At 34.2% G+C, this 18,403-nt stretch overlaps 1 protein-coding gene across 2 annotated transcripts; it reads left to right on the top strand.

Annotated features, from left to right (window-relative positions):
- Positions 1-116: 116 nt before the first annotated feature.
- On the top strand, positions 117-17,697 carry LOC117116378 (2-(3-amino-3-carboxypropyl)histidine synthase subunit 2-like). Of its 2 annotated transcripts, XM_033260406.1 has the most exons (8): positions 117-305; positions 1,294-1,471; positions 4,977-5,134; positions 6,963-7,075; positions 9,231-9,448; positions 9,603-10,313; positions 11,943-12,125; positions 12,971-17,697. In XM_033260406.1, the coding sequence occupies exons 3-8, from the start codon at positions 4,988-4,990 to the stop codon at positions 13,102-13,104; spliced, it is 1,506 nt and encodes a 501-aa protein (XP_033116297.1). In that variant the 5' UTR covers positions 117-305; positions 1,294-1,471; positions 4,977-4,987; the 3' UTR covers positions 13,105-17,697. The 2 variants fall into 2 exon arrangements, with proteins under 2 accessions (XP_033116297.1, XP_033116296.1); XM_033260405.1 differs by lacking the exon at positions 1,294-1,471 and having other exon boundaries at positions 118-305.
- The last annotated feature ends 706 nt before the right edge of the window (positions 17,698-18,403 follow it).

Here is an 18,403-nt window from a genome sequence, read left to right as displayed (position 1 = left end):
GTTATGGTTTGACGTAAAATGACGCGATACTACCTTCAAAAAAAGTTCCCCTTATGCTAAGAATGGAAGAGCCAAGCTACGTCACTGTTTTGCAAAGCCTGGCTGCTTTGCAAAGCGTGGCTGACTTATGTCTCGCTGCCAGTCTGCAGCAGGATCTCTATCAGTTTCGTCACCTCTGGATCGAGATCGAGAACCCTCTCCAACATTGATGGCGCACTTTAAAATTGAGTCAGTAATCAACATGTGCACATTATGGATGCAGAATCGAACGGTGGAAACGATATCTGCTTAATGAACCAACACAGGTTACTTTTCATTTATTTTGACATAGGCCTAAAGTATTAAAATAGATATGAGTAAGCAATGGAACGGCGGCCCAGTAATAAATATGATTATTCATGTAGGCCGGTCAAGGCGCCTAGCTAGGTATAGGTAGGCCTAGCATAGTGTTCGATCATTTCGGCCGCCACTCATTTCGGCCGCCGCGCCAAATGTATGGAACGCCAAAGGGGCCACCGAATACACAACTGCCGCCAATGAGAACGTAGTCATACAACAGCTGGATACGCCATTAAAACAAGAATATTAAATCTATATTTGTTTAAAGATACAGTAAATCATTATTTTTATTCCTGAAACTTAAAAATACCGGGTTGGTGTCCGGCGGGGGATAGTTTCACTGTAGTTAAGATATTATGTTTTTGTTGTTTTCTCATTTTGTTTTTAATAATCTTTTCTTTTCTAATTATGTATGGCCTTGCACGGCCTTGATGAAAACACTCATGAGTGATTCAAGTGTCTCCATGTTCAAATAAAGTATATTATTATTATTATTATAGAATGTGTCTTATTAATATAATACTGTATGTGTATTGTTAGTTTTATTGTACATCCTCCGATATGTTTTATTACAATGTGAAAATGTTGATACATTAGATATATTTTTCTTGCGTGATACGGTAATGAATAAAAATGTGATGTAAAAAAATATGCGGCTGTATAGTATACAACTTTGTTTCGTTACTTCTTGAAATATGTTTATTAAAATTTTTGTATTTATTTTCCAATGTTGAGAATTTGTGAATAAAATTAGAAAATATTTTACACATGCACCTTTTGTTGTTTGTACAACTTTGACGACATGAATAATAAATCAGTTTCTGCACTCATATAATTGTTAACGAACATACGTGTATAACATTCCAAAGATAAAAAGTACAAAATTACATTAAGTATAGTGACACACAACTCATTACATAGATAATCAACTACAACTTGGCCTTTTTGCTACAGACAAATTGCAAAATAGAGGTAGAAAGTCTTGGCCGTTACCAAAGGTTCCAACCCTCCCGATTCGATCAGGATTCTCCCGAATTTACATGCCATCTCCCGGTCTCCCGAATTTGTTCAAGTTCTCCCGAATTTCAAAAACTACGACTAGGCCTAGGCTAGGACTAGATCTCAACTTAAGGTAAGCAAGAACAGTTTTTCAGTCTCTGACGACGCTCTCGTTAAGTCTACTACATGGTTACGTGCCTTAGTAATTAAGCATCATGTTAGGACTACTGTAGATAAGGAAATGCGTAAGGTGTCTTACCGCCATGGACGTAAATTTAACAACATTCTACGTGAACATGCAATAATCAAAAGAACACTAACCATATAATTACTAAACTAAACTGGCGAAACATTATCTAAGGAAGAAGAATCTGTCTTAACATTTGGTATCCGTAATGGATTAGCTACACGACCTAAGGACTCTGATATGTTTGTTTATGCTGAATCAATTTGGGAACAACTTAATAATGCTGATGCTCTAACTAAATCATTTATTAAACGTGAGAAAATTAAGAACTCAATTCGTGCAATAACATGTAACTTTCTTGACTTTGATAACCGAAATTTAAATTGTGATGCCAAACGTATTAATACTTTAAAAATAAGTATGTAATTCTTAAACCTGATAAAGGAAATGGTGTTGCGATAATGAAGAAAACTGATTATATCACATCTATGATGAACTTGTTCTCTGATTCAACTTAGTTTAAGAAACTATCTAACTGTTCATTAACCACACAGCTTAACTCCTTACAAGCCTACCTCCGGACACTATTTAATAGAAATGAACAAACTGAAACTGAATACAAAGAAATTCGTCCAGTATCAACCATGCCTGCTAGAGCCCATGGACTACCTAAATTACATAAAGATTTTGATAATGTTCCACCCCTAAGACCTATTATTGACACGACCGGTACTTGTTATTATTCAGTAGCTAAGTACTTATCAAACTTATTAGGCCCTCTAACGGTTAATGACTTTGTCCTTAAAGATTCTTTTGATGCTGCTGACCGCATTAAAGCTATACCAAACAGTTTATATAATTTAGGTTACCGTTTTGTATCTTTTGATGTTGAATCTCTGTTTACAAATGTTCCACTTACTAAGGTAATTAATATAATTCTTGATAGGGTGTACAATAAGAAACTGATATCTAATAACCTTAAGAAAAATTCGCTAAGGAAACTACTTAGAGATTGCTGTACTAAAACTGTATTTACATGTAATAATGAATTTTATAAACAAACTGATGGTGTCTCAATGGGTTCGCCTCTTGGCCCAGTTTTAGCTAATATTTCAATGACTGAACTAGAAGAGTCTATTGTTCCTAAACTTATTGAATCAGGTACTATTAAGTTTTATACTCCTTTTGTTGACGACACGCTAGTATTAGCTAAGCCCAATGATTTCCCGCAAATTCTAAGCTACTTCATTGCTTTTCATAGACAGGTAAATTTTACTTTTGAATCATTTGAAAACAGTGACACAGTACACTTTCTGGATTTACAATTTAAAAACAGTGTAGGAAGCATGAGTATATATCGTAAAAATACACATACAGGTTAATATGTCCATTATGATAGCTTTGCTCCATGGAACCGTAAGATCTCCTGGATTCGTAGTTTAGTTTCTAGAGCCCACAGATTGTGTACTCCTGATAAACTTCACACAGAGCTTTGTAACATCAGGAAGTTTATGTCTTGGAATGGGTACCCTTTAAAAGTTGTTAATAATGTACTTAAGAAATTAAATGAACCTAAAAGTATACATAGGCCTACTGATGATAGCTTGATTAAGATTTGGGTTAGATTGCCTTATCTAGGAAAACCAGGTGAGTTCATTTTACGTAGATGTTTAAATAAGGTAAAGAAACACTTAATTAAAGAGGTAAAATTCATAACTTTATGGCAGTATAAAAATGTTTCTCTGTTTATATCTACTAAGGATCAAACCCCCTAAGGAGTACAGAAGTTCTGTTGTCTATCATTTTAAATGTCCAGGCTGCAATAGTGATTATATTGGTAAGACAGATAGGTGCTTAATAACATTCTTCACAATCTGATAGTGTTGTATTTGATCATGTTAAAAACTGTGAGGCATTCCAATATGTTTTAGGATTACAAGGTATACTTGAAAATGATAATGTCGTCTGTAATGTAAGTAATAAATTAGGTTTAATTTTTTCTAGTACTTACATTATTGACAGCTTCCGAAACTGGTCTATCCTATTGTTTAAAGAAGCGTTCGCTATACGTAGACTACAGCCTTTGCTTAACAATGGGCTCAGAGCTTCAAAAGAGCTTTCTTTGTTTTTGTAGGTATCTTTGATCATTAGAGTAAGAATGATTTGATCTTTTGTTTAAATCACTGCTATGTCACCTACTAGAGGTAATGTTTTGATTGGTTAAACACTTTTGGTACTAGTGCATATAAGGTTGCTAATATGGATAATTTTTTCATTCCTGATGATGACATAATTAATGTTGAAATATTGAATCCCAACATGATGGTGTGTATTTCAATACTTGGAGTATGTATTATACTTTCTTATCTGAGATTAATCAGTGGAACTTTCAGATATGTTGTACTTATAGTACAACCACAAATTTTAACGTACAGCTCGTAAAAAAAAACATGGGATTCACACGGTAAAATAGATGAAATTAATTACTGGGCCATGTGAATGAAAAACCATACAGGTACCTAGATTTATCTTGATGCTTCAAGACTTACAGGCCTACGCTCGTTTGTCCCTTTTGATACATCTGAGAATCTTCCTCAGATACGTATGGGCTGTACTTCAGTTGGTGGCCAGACCAGTTTCCTTTTTCCAGACCTGACTTAAAGGCATTTACTGTCTTTGCAGTTGTTTATTTTGTTATTTATAGGTACCTTATAAATTACGTTTATGACTCGAATCCTCCAGATTGCATGAACGTAATATCAGAGTTGGTAAAATTGTGTTTCCCCAGTGACAAAGTCTGGTATGGGGATCTCTTTAGTCTGCTGTGAACATTTTTACTTTATAACAAAACGTAAGAGCATGCTGCGATCAAAGTTAATTCCAGGCTTTCATGTAGGCTATTACTCCCATAATCCTATATTCAGGCCACAAAACTTATACTCAGAAATATCTGGAATTTTGATTCTTTTAGTAAAAGTATACTATGTCAATATTACAATATATATTGTACTATTTATTTTATACTGTAGCTGTATAATAATACATTAGTAATAAAAAATCAGGCTCCGAAACCTAGACTAAGAAATACCAGGTTTACAGGGTACTATGGAATACTTAGTAAAATGTAAATAATTTGCTTTCATAAATAATACTTTTCTGGCTCTGAATACCTGACTAAAAAATATAGGGATAGGGAAACACAATATTAATAACGTTATTTGAATCAGAAAATTATGATTTTTGGTCCAGTGATTTAGTGGTGCGCCAGACGACGGGGTCTAGGCCTGTCAGATGTCATGGAAATGCCCTCCCTGACCTCCTTCCCCACACCCACCTCACTGGCATCACCATGAAGTAAATTGAGGTTTGTATACGCAATGTTGAAATTAGTGCACAGTGTTATTAGTATGTTTGTTATATTCTGGTACCTTTTCTTTTTTTTATATTTTAGGCAGAGCTATCATGGATGCATTTTTCAGCAACGTTGAGTCTGTGTTTGACAGAAAGGTAGAGCATATTGGATACCATGACGATTTGCCAATTGATGCGACTGAATACTTCGAAATCCAAACCTGCGTTCAGTTTGTTAATAGAAACAACTTCAAATGTGTAAGAATCTGAATTATTCTTTCATAGTGACAGATTTTAGTGATAACGATGAGTAGATAATCATCAATTTGAATGATTTTTTAAGCCATAAACAGCTGGCCTGAGATTGGAATTTTGGGCATCTACTGTAGAAGTGGTCAATATAACTTAAAATGTCTGGCCAGCAAAACAACAAAAAGGTGAACTGTGGTGTGTGTGGCCTATATGTCATGGAGTGATAGACCAAGCATCTTTTGTGGGAATCCAGATGTCATCACTTTAAAGAATAATCTCGCTTTGGAAATTAAAGTGTGTGGTATTCTAATAATGCATCCAAGTATAGAACAAGAAATGGTTCCAGATAAAGAGTCAATGTATGCTAAATTTTATTTTTAAGGACTCCAAAAGAAATATGTTGTTTTGATCCAACTGTTTTTTTGAATACAATTACTACTATTTCTAATTATTTAATTCTATTTGTTTACAGTATATTTGTATGTTTCTCATATGTGATGTCTTTTTAATGTTTTTCCCAACTGTTGTTAAACTTCAATTTTGATTTAATTTAAAATTGCAATAAAGGTCTTCGTATTTCGTATTTTGTATTACTAAATTCAATTCCAGTACTTCAAGTTCTTAATCATATTCTCTGCACGCTTACAATAGGCAATTTTTTTTTTATATCTTCCATCCGTTGGCCAATAATGAAGAATTAAAGAAAACAAACTTTTTTTAGAAATTTTATTTTTGTCCAGTTATCGTGCCTTCAGCCACAAAAACATGGAAATCTCATAAAAAATATTTTTTTTAAATTGATTTTCGTACGCTTGCTGTTGCCTCGTAATCTCCCAAAATAAGATATCTTAATTTTTCCATGATTATATTAAGTATTTATCAATTGCATAACTACTCTGTTTGCATTTATCAGTCACATTACTATACTGGTTATATTTACCAATAACATTTAAATTTTTATTTTTTCTTCAGCATAGATGTGTTCATCAAAACCATTTGCTAAATTAAGAAATCAAATTTTTTTTTTCTGCCCTTCTCTGAGGATCTTTTAAACACGGTATAAAAGAGTCTTGCCTTGTGATGAAATATTGACATGACAGTGATGTGTTGCATTCCACCTTAACAACATTTCAAAGAAAGCAAAAGAAGAGTAGGCCTAATGTCAAACAGCATGAAAATGTCCATCTATTTGGTATTTTTGAAGTGGAAAATCCTCCTTTGTCTATTTCTTTGTTTGAGGGCAAAAATAAATCTGTTGTACATGTATTTGTTATGCATGGAGTGGGATATGTTTATAATATATGATCAAGTTTCTTCAGCATGTTTTTGCTGTAGGCAATACATTCCTGTCAAGCTTCAGATGTTGCGAGCAATTGAGAAATTTTTTATGTATTTGAGCTGCTCTACAGATTATTGACTGTCTCCTCGAGCACTACAGTAATCTACCTTTCCGCTAAGCCCCGGCCCTTTGATATCGTTGCTAATGTCCAACAAAATGACATTGTCAAAACATATGCAAACATTTTGAGGGACGATGCAATATCCTGAAGAATTGTTGACCCTAGGTCAACTACTGTACGTCATCTAGTACACACTAAGCAATGAACGCAATGGCTGAATAAAGCACAATGTGCAAGAAACAAAACCTGGCATATTTCCTGTTTATTTAGTGTCCTCGATTACCCAACACAGATATTACAGACAACACGTGTTGTTTCACTCCTGGAAGGTCCATTGATTCAACTTTTGTTTATATAATGGTTGCTCTGCAGTTTCCAGACTCTCCTTGATCAGTAATTTTGACGAAAACTTAATGCAACTTTTGTTTTCCTAGGTTGCTCTACAGTTTCCAGACTCTCTACTTGAGCACTCTACTGTTGTTGTACACCAGCTGCAGGAAAGAACTGAAAGCAAGTTTTATATTCTTGCTGATACATCTTATGGAAGGTATACAGTAGTTACTGCTCTCTGCAGTAAAATTATGCTTAAAGGAGTATTGCCAGTCAAAAACATGATTTACTATTAAAACCATGAATTGCTTATTAAAAAGTATCATATTAGCAATGATGTGGCTACTAAATTAGTAATATATAATATTAGTATACAAGTATTGACTGCTCATGAGAGGAATAGTGAAATCTATTGCTTCGAGGTGATGTGGAGATCGTAGGCTCCTATATTCCCCGATAGGCTACGAAGGTAGGCTACGGTCTCCACATCACCGAAGTGAAATAGATTTCACCTTTCCCTGAATCTAGAGCAGTCAATAGTTATTTTAATATACCACATACATAGATTCTACGAGGCCTAAAATGTACTTACTTCCGAGTCTAGCCCAGAGGCCTACTAACTTGGTCCTAGGCAATCAAAGAGTGTCTAGCATTTCTTTGCTCATTTCCTCAATTTCAACCCATGGTCTTGCAATATTTGTCGACTATTGACAAGACATATTATTTAATTTGTCTTTTGGTGCTTTTGCTATCAGCTTCGTCAAGAAGTATAGGCCTGGGCTAGAGTTTTCACCATGCGACAGGTCAAACAAGAACTACAGTGTTTTTTTAGGGAATAGTACTTTCTATTGCCCACTTGTAACCAATCAAATACCTAGAATCTATGTAGGAGGTATATAATATTATGCAATATAATGTTCTGAGAACCCTATAGGAAATAGAGGCCAAAAAAGCTATTATTTCCTGAAAAAATTTCGCAAAGCCAGCAGGGCTGAATGCAATTTTTGAAGGAGACAATGGCTCCCAAGGCTTCTGTTTTCTATAGGGTCCGAAATAACTTGACAATAACCAATCATCTGTAGAAAATAATATATGAGATAAGATATGGCACTGCTTGAAATATCGAGTGAGTGATGTCCTGAATGTTAAATCAGAAATCCACTTCAGCCATCTGACCATATTACTGAGCATGTTAAATATATATGACACTGCATTTTAAATACAGTAAAACCTTGAAATGAAGCCCCGGGCTTCTTTTTCTTTGTAAACTTTGGATGGGCTTCTTTTTGAGATGAGCTTCTTTTCGAGGCCACTTTAGCAAAGTAAAGAGGGGGGCTTCTTTTCAAAATGAATGCTGTAAATTTTCGGAGTTAGTATTATAAAACAATAAATAGGGCCACTGTAACATCAATCTGTGTCATGGAGTGTATTACCCGGCAATAAATCACCTGACCTACTGTGTGTTCTTAATTCATTTTGTTTCTTTGATTGTACTATCGCGCAAAGAAGCCCGCTATCTATCTTGTTTTTTTCAAGATGGGCTTCTTTTCGAGGCTAATTTTGCAAACTGAAGAATGGGCCTTCTTGAGATTAAGCCCATTTGGCTTCAGTTATGTGGATGTGGTGCATATTTACCTTGCTATTGTTTTTTTTTTCTTTACAAAGTGTTTTTTATATTTTATTTCCAAAAACAAAAGAAGTTGTGTGCTCAAGGACACACAAAAGCACATAAAAACAAAGGACAAAAAAAAAAAAGAAAATGAAAACAACGATTGTTTGAAAAAGTTAGTTAATGGTACAAAAACAATCACTCAATATAAAAGGAAAAAAAAAACTTCAGATGTATTAATACCACAATGAATTTTTTGACTTCTTTTTTCAGAAATTGATTTTTCTTTTTCTTTCCTTCTCCCTCCTCTTTTTTTTTTTTTTTTTTTTTTCCTTTTTCCACTCTTGCTATTGTTGATAGTATAGTTGATATTAACATTTTTTATATGGGAACAAACCCTGTCGTCATGCACAATCAGTTTATCCCCAGAAGTAATTAAAACTTTTTGCATTGTTTCTATTCCTAGTATTGTAAATACGTGAGATAAAGCATCTATCGTGCAGGACAAGCGAAGTCTGGGATAATAATATAAGTGTGTCTTAGAATGTACGATAACTTATTATAGTCTTTTTTTGGACATCTTTATAAATATTCTCTTTTAAGTTGTTATTCATTCATTTGTCAGGTATTGTTTCTTCTCAAAAAATAATTTGGTATTAGGATAGTAGTATTACCTTTACAACCTCAACCTACTGATTAGATTTTGTAACATAGTTTTGATAAAAAAAGAAAAATGTAAAAGTTATATATGATTCAATTTCAGTTGCTGTGTTGACGAAATTGCTGCCCTACATGTGAATGCAGAGGCTATCATTCATTTTGGGCGTTCATGCATGAGCCCAACGGGCCGTTTACCAGTCCTGCTTGTGTTTGGTCGTCAGCCTGTCGATCTAGATTTATGCGAAAGTGCATTTCGAGAAACTTTCACTCCAGATCAACAAGTCCTGATAATCTCTGATGTAGTCTACAGCTACTGCTCTGGTAATTCTACACCATTCTCATTTAAAGCGAATCTCAATATGTTCTTGTCTATTTTATGTGCCTGAATCTTAAGTAAAAAGACTTACAAAACTCCAGCAATAGCTATATTGCTCTCATCATTTTTATTCATTCATAATCTTAATTTCAATTGCAGGTGATATGCTTTCAAGATTGCATGGTGATTTCAAAAGCTTAGTCGTATCAACAACTATAGATCAACAAACTTGCAAAGAGTTTAAACCTAAAGGTAGTAATGAAAAAACATCTCGAAATGAAGAAGCTAAAACCAAAGATGAAGCAAACTCAAAATCAGAAAACGTTTATAATCAATTTGGACGTAGATTTGTTTTACCTAAAGGAAAGGATATATCAGATTATCAGATATTTTACATCGGTGGACAAAGCATCACTTTAACAAATTTTCTTATGACATTCAACAAATGTACATTTTTTACATTTGATCCTGCAACTAATTTTTGTCGACGCGAAACGTTGGACGTGAACCGGGCATTAATGAAACGATATTACATGATAGAAAAGGCAAAGGACGCGAATGTTATTGGTATTGTAGCGGGCACATTAGGTGTCAAGGACTACCTATCAATAATAACACGTTTGAAGGCGCTTATTAAACGTATGGGAAAGAAAAGTTACACGTTTGTTATGGGAAAATTAAATGTGCCGAAAATGGCCAATTTTACGGAAGTTGATGTTTACGTGTTAGTTGCCTGCCCAGAGAATAGCCTGATTGATTCCAAGGAATTCTATCGACCAATCATTACACCGTTTGAGATGGAAATTGCGTGCAATGAAGCACGGGAATGGACTGGTGTCTATGTTACAGACTTCCGGCAGTTGTTACCAGGTTCGTTTGTGTTGGAATCTGAAAGTTTACTGTGTTGCTATGCTACAATTTAAAAGACATTACGTTTATAACATATCTGCACTAATTTCAAATTGTAAAATAAAAAATAACATATAAAGGTTTAATATAAAATATGAAAAATTAAATTAAAATATGGAAAAAGAACCCTTTTAAAATATTGACATAAATTAAAACAATTCAGTTTTAGCATCTGGAATTGACTACCAGCCAATTTGAGGAGTTCAGCGGTTAGCCAAGAGGTACTGTTCCTGCTTCTTGTACTGTAGACCCCGGTCCAAGCACGGCCAGTGTTGGGTTTCAGTGGCAGTCTGATCACTTGACTTCTCAAATAAAACGCATATTGAGAGTTAGGTGGGTTAAGGACAATATATGTATCCGTTGTGTATGTTGTACTGTAGGTAAGGCGAGTGGCACTGCACTGCAGCTGCTGAATTAATCCCCAAGGGTCAGCCCAAATTACTGATGTCCTATTAGAATGAGGACAAATAAAGAATTATTATACTATTGTTATTATAATTATTGAGATTATGATTACTATAGGAGTCATTTAATGGTGTATAAAATATTTTCTTGTTCTAATTTTCAAATTAAAGTGAGTGCAGTAACTTGCAATAAAAGCAATTCAGGTTATTGCGGGATGAGTTTTTGTAGTGGTATGAAATTGGACTTATCTTGTTTCTGGCTTTGGGTATGGCATGCTTTGCTTTGAGGTCAAGTGCAGTAACCTTATAGATACTTTGCTCATAATAATTTTTTTTGTATGCATAAGTTATGCAGTTTGTAGTGTGTGTTAATTAGTACATGCAAACAAGAACAAACTCGCTGCACTATTTCAGACCAACTGCTAAGCTAAGTTTCCCAAGTTTCCGATTTCCAATTTGAAAAGTAGTCACTGCTGTGCTGGTGCCTTGAGTACCCATAAGCCTAAATCATATTTCTTACTGGATATTCAACAATGGACCATACACATAATAACATTACATTTTTTTTCAGTTTTATTTTATTTTTGTTCAGTACTGACAGTTAAAAATGATTTATTTAATGTAAATGATTTTTTTCTATAAATTTATATATTATCAGTATCTTGGTTGTAATTTATATTTAGACGAGAATTTTTGTTTATACCTTGTTTAGCAAAACCGCCGACTGCAAATATCTGCAAATATTGATGAATGCGAATAAAAATACAATTCCATTTTTGGCCAATTAGCGCAACCGCCGCCACAAAGAAGTGGAAATTTCGGGGAAAAAAATTAAGTTTTTCTTTATTTTTATTGTGCCCTATGCTGCCTTAAAATCTCACAAGCATTTAACCATTCTATTTACATTCACCAATTATTTTATTTTTATTTTCTCCTCTGTCAAGATGATTTTGGCAAAACTATTTGCTAAATAAGAAAACAAAATTTTATTTATATTTTTATTCCGCCCTCCTCTGCTAATCCGATAAAAAATAAGTACGTGAAACAAGGAATAAAAAAGCCTCGCATTGTAATTTTGCTATTGTTTGATATGTTTACTTTTTTTTTATATTGTATTTCTTTTTGTATTGAGGTTCCCTAATGATCAGGGACGACCCTCACAAAACACCTTTTGGTTATGTTTCAGGTGCGGTGGATTATGTTCCTTTTGTCAGTGATGATCCTGTAAAACTGCAACCTGATGTTTCCTTGGTAACCGGTTCTGTGCGGAGGATGGGTATAGATGATGAGGAAAAATTTGAGTGTTCAGGAGGTGCACTCATTAAAAGAGATGATGCCCTCAGTCTGAGTACCGTCCATGTTACTCCAGGTGACAAATTCAGTTTAAATTACACATCACGCTATTAGATGTATTTTTATGTTATTTTGTTAATGGATAAGGCGAGGAGAGTGTCAATATGTTGAGGAGACGGTTTGGTTTTTCAGCATTGGAGTTCCAGGGTTTAATTCCTCATTGTGCACTTAACTTGTGTTGTTTCTCTCCACTCCACTACCTGGGGTGCTGGGCAGTGCTGGATACCTGGGGAGGCTAAGCTGTCCGATAGGGGGACTTTAGCTGGGAGAAGGGTCTTTCTGTAAGAATAGGAACGTCTGGATGACCGGAAATGGCACTCTCAGACTCTGACAGACATGTATTGGCTTGGTGTTGGCCTATTTTTAATTTTTTTTATTGTTTGACTGCCTGACGGTGGAGGATTAAGCTCCTCCCCCCCCCCCCCACTTTGTTTGACTGCCTGACGGTGGAGGATTAAGCTCCTCCCCCCCCCCCCCACTGGTGCTGGGGGGATAGGGTTAGAAACCTTCCAGTACTAGTTTTGAGTACTTCTGATGCATATTTTTATGCATGCATTTTTTTTGCAGTGATAAGTACTGTATGTCATTTTTAGTTTCTCCCATTTAGAAAAGGCACCATACACCAAAGGTGCATCGTTCTGCAACCGATTGAAATCTGCATTAGGCGGGGTTTCTTGCTACTGCAGGTGGACAAAATGTATCTTAACTAAAGGAAATGTGCTATATAAGTACTTGGTAACAAATATGTAGTTTTATTAAACAATTTTCAAATCATTATGGAAGAGATTCTAATGTATTTACTCTGCCAGATGTTGTGATCATGTAATGCTTCAGTGAACTTTATGTATTTGTATTTTTCAGGCCAGTTCCTGTCGGAGAGATCATGGCAGGGTTTACAACAGAAGCTTGGAGAAACTCCTGTCACCCTAGCTGTGCAGGGACGGAAAGGTATTGCTGCAAGTTACACTCATGAGACAGATGGAGAAGCTAGTTGACCTCAATGTGAAGCTAGTTGTTGACATTAAGACATCATCGAGAGTAGAACTAGGAGATCATATACACACATGGTATAACCTGCATACTTTGTCCGCTATATATATGTGACCTGTCCTGACAAAATGAGTCTGGTACAAAAAATGAACAATGAGTTATTGATAAATTTATTACTATATCAGCTTTATTTTGGTCTTTGAATATGTTCTTAAGTTGAGTTAAACTAGAGTATAACATCGTTTTTAAGTTTGTCTAAAAACAAACTTAAGAGAAAATCTCCTCTAAAGATAAGCAAATGATAATTTTTTTGTTGGTTTTCCTAACATTTCTGAAAAATTACTTTACAAAATGTGCCTCAAAAACAAATTTGACTTTAAGGTAACTCAACTCAGAACTGTTATTACTATGAAATATACATACTAAACTTATCAGAATCATTGAAACCCAATTTTTGTCAAAATATCACTTCAGATATATTTTCCTGAATATCTCAAACTGAGCTGGTGTACTACAAGACTCATTTTGTCACGACACCTCACATATGTTAACATAAGGCCAAAAAAAAAAAAAAAAAAAAAATTTGTGTTGGCCACGTTTTGAGAAAATCCAAAAAATTGTTGGTCTGGTCGGTAGGAAAGCTTTTTACAACCAAATATGTGTTTATGCCTAAAAAGTAGAAAATGCACAAATAATATAATAATCTTGGATTCGCATCGCGTACCTTCCTCTAACCTCGCTAAGGCTATTCCAGTCTTATTTGCTTATAAAAAAAATATGGTTTAAAAAAAAAAACTAAAATGCCGACCCTTCATTTCGTAAAGTTTGTGTCGGTCGGGCGTGGCCAACACAAATTATTATTTTTTTTGGCCTAACATTAGTAAGTAGTGGGAGAGGAAGTCAAGTTATAAACTGAACTAAGATTATTCATTCACTGGACAAACTTAGATTTATTGATACATGCCAAGATTAAAATAAGTGATAGTGGATGCGATTAGTGGTAAAGCTATTTAAAAGAATTCAGAGGTAATAATTATTTTCTAAATTACTTTATTGAATTTCCAAACAACTGCTTTTTTGTACTTAAATAGTTTATTGTTTACTTCACTTTACTTTCACTTGACCAACTAGCTCATTTCATGATATCGGGGATAGGCACGGTATCCTTTTCCACTGTTGACCCATAATGTTACTCCTCATTTTGGCAACATGCTTTTGGATTTCATCCGGGTTAGTAGAAGTTGTTGTGATAGACATAATAGCTGCTCTGTAATCATCAGCCAGCTTTTTTATTAGTGCGTCTGTCAATCCACCACTTCCACCATTTACTCTACACTGTTTATGTTATTTGTAGAAGCCTTTGCCAGGGTATCTAGACGCCATGTCTACTATGTCTCTTTCGTATTGGTCAAGTTCTTCCCTGCGTTGGGGGTATGTGCTGCAAAGTATATTTTAATAAATACCAAAAGCATGAATAAATTCTCCAATATTTAGGCGTCTGTTTAGTCTATCTTTAGCTGGGCAATTTACTCCATCTTTGCTATCGTTGGGAGGCCCATTATAATATGGAATTAGTAGCAATGCAAGATTAACATCCCTACCTGATATAATTTGTTCTTAAATTTTTGGAGAAATGGTTTCAACCATCGGTAAGTATTCGGCTGCATATCCAAATCTTGTTTGTGTGTATGTTCCTATATTATTAGTAATTGTAACAACTACTGTGGACGATGCGTTGTATGCTCGAAGGGCTGTGTCGATTGAGAAAGTTTCTTGTACCTCGACTCCTGTCTATAGTGAAACAAATAATAATTATGCTGTACAATAAACTCTAGGCATTTTGTTTACTTGGGTGGAAGGCTGGCAGTGTTTGATCAACTATTTCTGCAGATCTATAAGGCTGGCTGCAGGCACATTTTTCTTAGTACTGTAGATATAATTGACTGAGTTTCAGTATCTTTTAATAATTCCTAGTAGTTTTCAAAATAGATCGCATCTGATCATCCACACGATCTACAATGTCGTCACCATCAGTGCAATGACTTCATAAGGAGCATCGCTCCACATGTCTTGAATCTTGTTTCAATTTCTTAAAAATACTCTTGCCCCCATATCTAATGATTCGGAATCCGCAATCTGGTTGTTTTTAACTTGTTGTCGTAGTGTTTTCTTTTCAGTCATCTGCTGTGCCAGCGTCAATGCAGTTTTGAAAGATGGGTGATAGTTTAATAATAATATTCTTTATTTGTCCTCAAATGTAATATACTGTGGAAATTTGGGATGGGTCCCTATGGACCCACGGCGGCCGCAGAGCAGTGCCACCCGACTTAAACTACAATGTACAACAGATACTAGATGGTCCTTAACTCACATAACTCTCCTGAAAGGGTTATTCGAGGAGCTGAGCTTTTATAAAAGACCTGAATTTAAGAAAGCCGAGTCTCGAACCAGGGCCCTGGTGTGCAAGAGGCAGGAACCATACCAATCAAAGGGCCTCATCAAATCTGAGAACAATGATATCAGTTGGTAGAGTTATGAAATCAAAGAGATACTTAAGGAGAATAGCTAGAATTAAATTTATTTTGAATTGAATTGAATGTGTGGAGTCAATCGTGCATGGTTCAATTAAACTGCTCGCATTAGCTGTTACCTTTTAGGTGGTTGTCCTACTCTTCTTAATAATAATAATAACTTTATTTAATAAAGCGTAAAACAATATCCATTTAAAATGATCACCGGCGCTGTACAGAATTTTAAAATATACATTTACAAAAAAATTAAAAAATACATAAGAAATATACATTAAAAGAAAAAATTGGAACATATAATTATCACAAAATCACAATACCATTTAGCACATCAAAAATCTACATTGAAGTAAAAGAAAACGCGACATGAAAGAGAATGATAAAACACTAACATTTTTTTGGATTTTGTAAAAGGAAAAGACAAGTCCACCAAACCAAATTTACATCAAAAAGTTAAGAGAAAAAAATAAATGTAATGTTGATAAAAACACCATATTTGTATTCTTAATTCTTCCAGTGCTCAGTCAATCTTCTAATTATTAGATTTGACCATTGGGGTTTTGCTAAATCAACCTTTGACTTACATTCAGTAATTAGTGGAATCTCATAGGCAGGTCTGTAATTAACATAGCCATTCGTTACCTCTGTTTTTTTTTTTTTTTTAGGGTTTTTTCATGTGGTTTTATTGTAATGAATGATCTTGCTTGTACTTAATGGTAAAGTTAAACTGAGTAAGTTTAGTCTGCTATTCCATCTTCGCTGCTCCAAGTTTTGCTGTTCTGAAATAAGTAAAAAGTGTAAACTAAGATTTCTGTTCTAATAAGACTGACAGTGTTATAACTTCATGCTGCTATAATTTTCCATGTTCTTTTCATTTAGTTGCCCTCTACTATGGCAATATGCTACAATCTCCATTCTGCTGTGAGAATTCTGCATCAAATATTCTCTCAAGTTTATTGAAATAAATATTACTTAATAATTTACTGTAGTTATTTTTTGAACTTTAAATTAATTAAAAGAATAGTCTCTTTTCTTGTTAAAAAAATGTCTGTCACAGGTATCGGCACCAAAAATTATGTCACCATCGGTGCCCGTCCAACGGATATAATGAAATTTAGTAGCGTTAGAAAATGTGAGACGAGCAATTAAGACTGAAATTAAAATTAAGATACTGATTCAAATGCTAGACAGACTGAGAAGGACTGAATAAATGTAACATATTATTAAACTTTATTAAATATTACCTGCTTTAAAAGTTTCAAGATTGAAATCGGCAGAAATTCTAATACTATCAGAATAATTATATAAAGATGAATGTAACCGTTATATAAAATATGATTCAAAAACCAATGCAGATTAAAAGAAATTATTTAAACTAAATTAAATAATTACAGAAAGCAGATAAACGTAACTCAAACTTATGTTAAATTAACTAACTTAATAGCTTGAAACACTCTATTTACGATAAATTAGAACACTTAAAATCAGTGTTATTAAAATTAGAAGAATTCTAATTAAAAGATATAAGTTAGCAACACAGTCCTTCTACAATAGTAAGATTATGATAGCGGCTCAAACCCCATGTAGTTACGGTAGTTCTAGAAGTATAGATGAAACGATGAGTGAGTGACATTGGAGGATTAGCACATCGATGTTGATGGATGGACGGCTGGACTATCACTGCATTTGTCCCTAGGTAGTTGCTAAATACAACCCTAAATGTAATTTGATGTGATCACTATGAGGGTGCATGCTGTCTGAAATATACCCTGAATTATTTTTTTTTCATAGGTTAGTTTGGTAAAATTTTAATAATTATTCATAATAACTCACAAATGCAATCCAACACTATCTCACTGATCTACACATGCGCAAATCTACAACATTGAAATAGAAGTTGAAAAAGAAGTATCATAGAATTTACATTAATAGATAAGTAATATGTAAACTTTAATTATTTGGTTACTTTATCTTTTATAATTGTTTCTGATAACTATTCTATGTTTTCATTGTTATATAAATAAATTTATTTAATTTAAGGAAAAAATAAAAAGAAGAAATGTAAATGGATGGTGTTTTGTTTGTGTTAATTATTTCCTTGAAATTGCTTTTTCAATTGCCATTCCTTGAGCGATGAAACCGCATGTTACAGTTAGGCCAAAAAAAAAATGTTTGTGTTAGCTACATTTTGGGAAAATACAAAAAATGGGTAGGTCAGTAGGAAAACTTTTTTTTTTTTGACAACCAAATACGTATGTATGTGTATACGCCTAAAAAGTAGAAAGTACACAAGTAATACAACAATTTCGGAATCGCATCGCATTGGCCCCTTTGCCTCGCCAAAGCTATTCCAGCCTTATTTGCTCATAAAAAAAATATTGTTTGTAAAATTTAGTCGGTCAGGCTTGACCAACACATTGTTTTTTTTTTTGGCCTTATCTTTGTAATGATTCTATGAATGTGTGATATTCCATAGTTGAAAATTTATCATATTTGAATCGGTTAGTTTAATACAGTTTTTAAATCTGGTGGTGTTTTTTTTTTTTATGGTATAGGGAAGTAGAGGTAAGTGAAAACACTGCGCCAAGACCCATACCGTTGATATGACCTGGTTTGGCCGAGTGAGAATTTCTTGTGTTTTTTATCTAATCTAATTGCAAACCAGTGTCAAACAAATAAACTGATAAGATAAGAATTGATCTGTTAGCCAATTGCAAACCTAAGGTGAACTTGTGGAATAACAGCCTGTGCTGATAGTAGGGGTGGCTGAAAATAC

The sequence above is a fragment of the Anneissia japonica genome, unplaced genomic scaffold (assembly GCF_011630105.1).
Source record: "Anneissia japonica isolate Jap-2015-1 unplaced genomic scaffold, ASM1163010v1 scaffold287769_len469884_cov163, whole genome shotgun sequence".
NCBI lineage: Eukaryota > Metazoa > Echinodermata > Crinoidea > Comatulida > Comatulidae > Anneissia > Anneissia japonica.
This window is presented reverse-complemented; position numbering and strand designations above follow the sequence as displayed.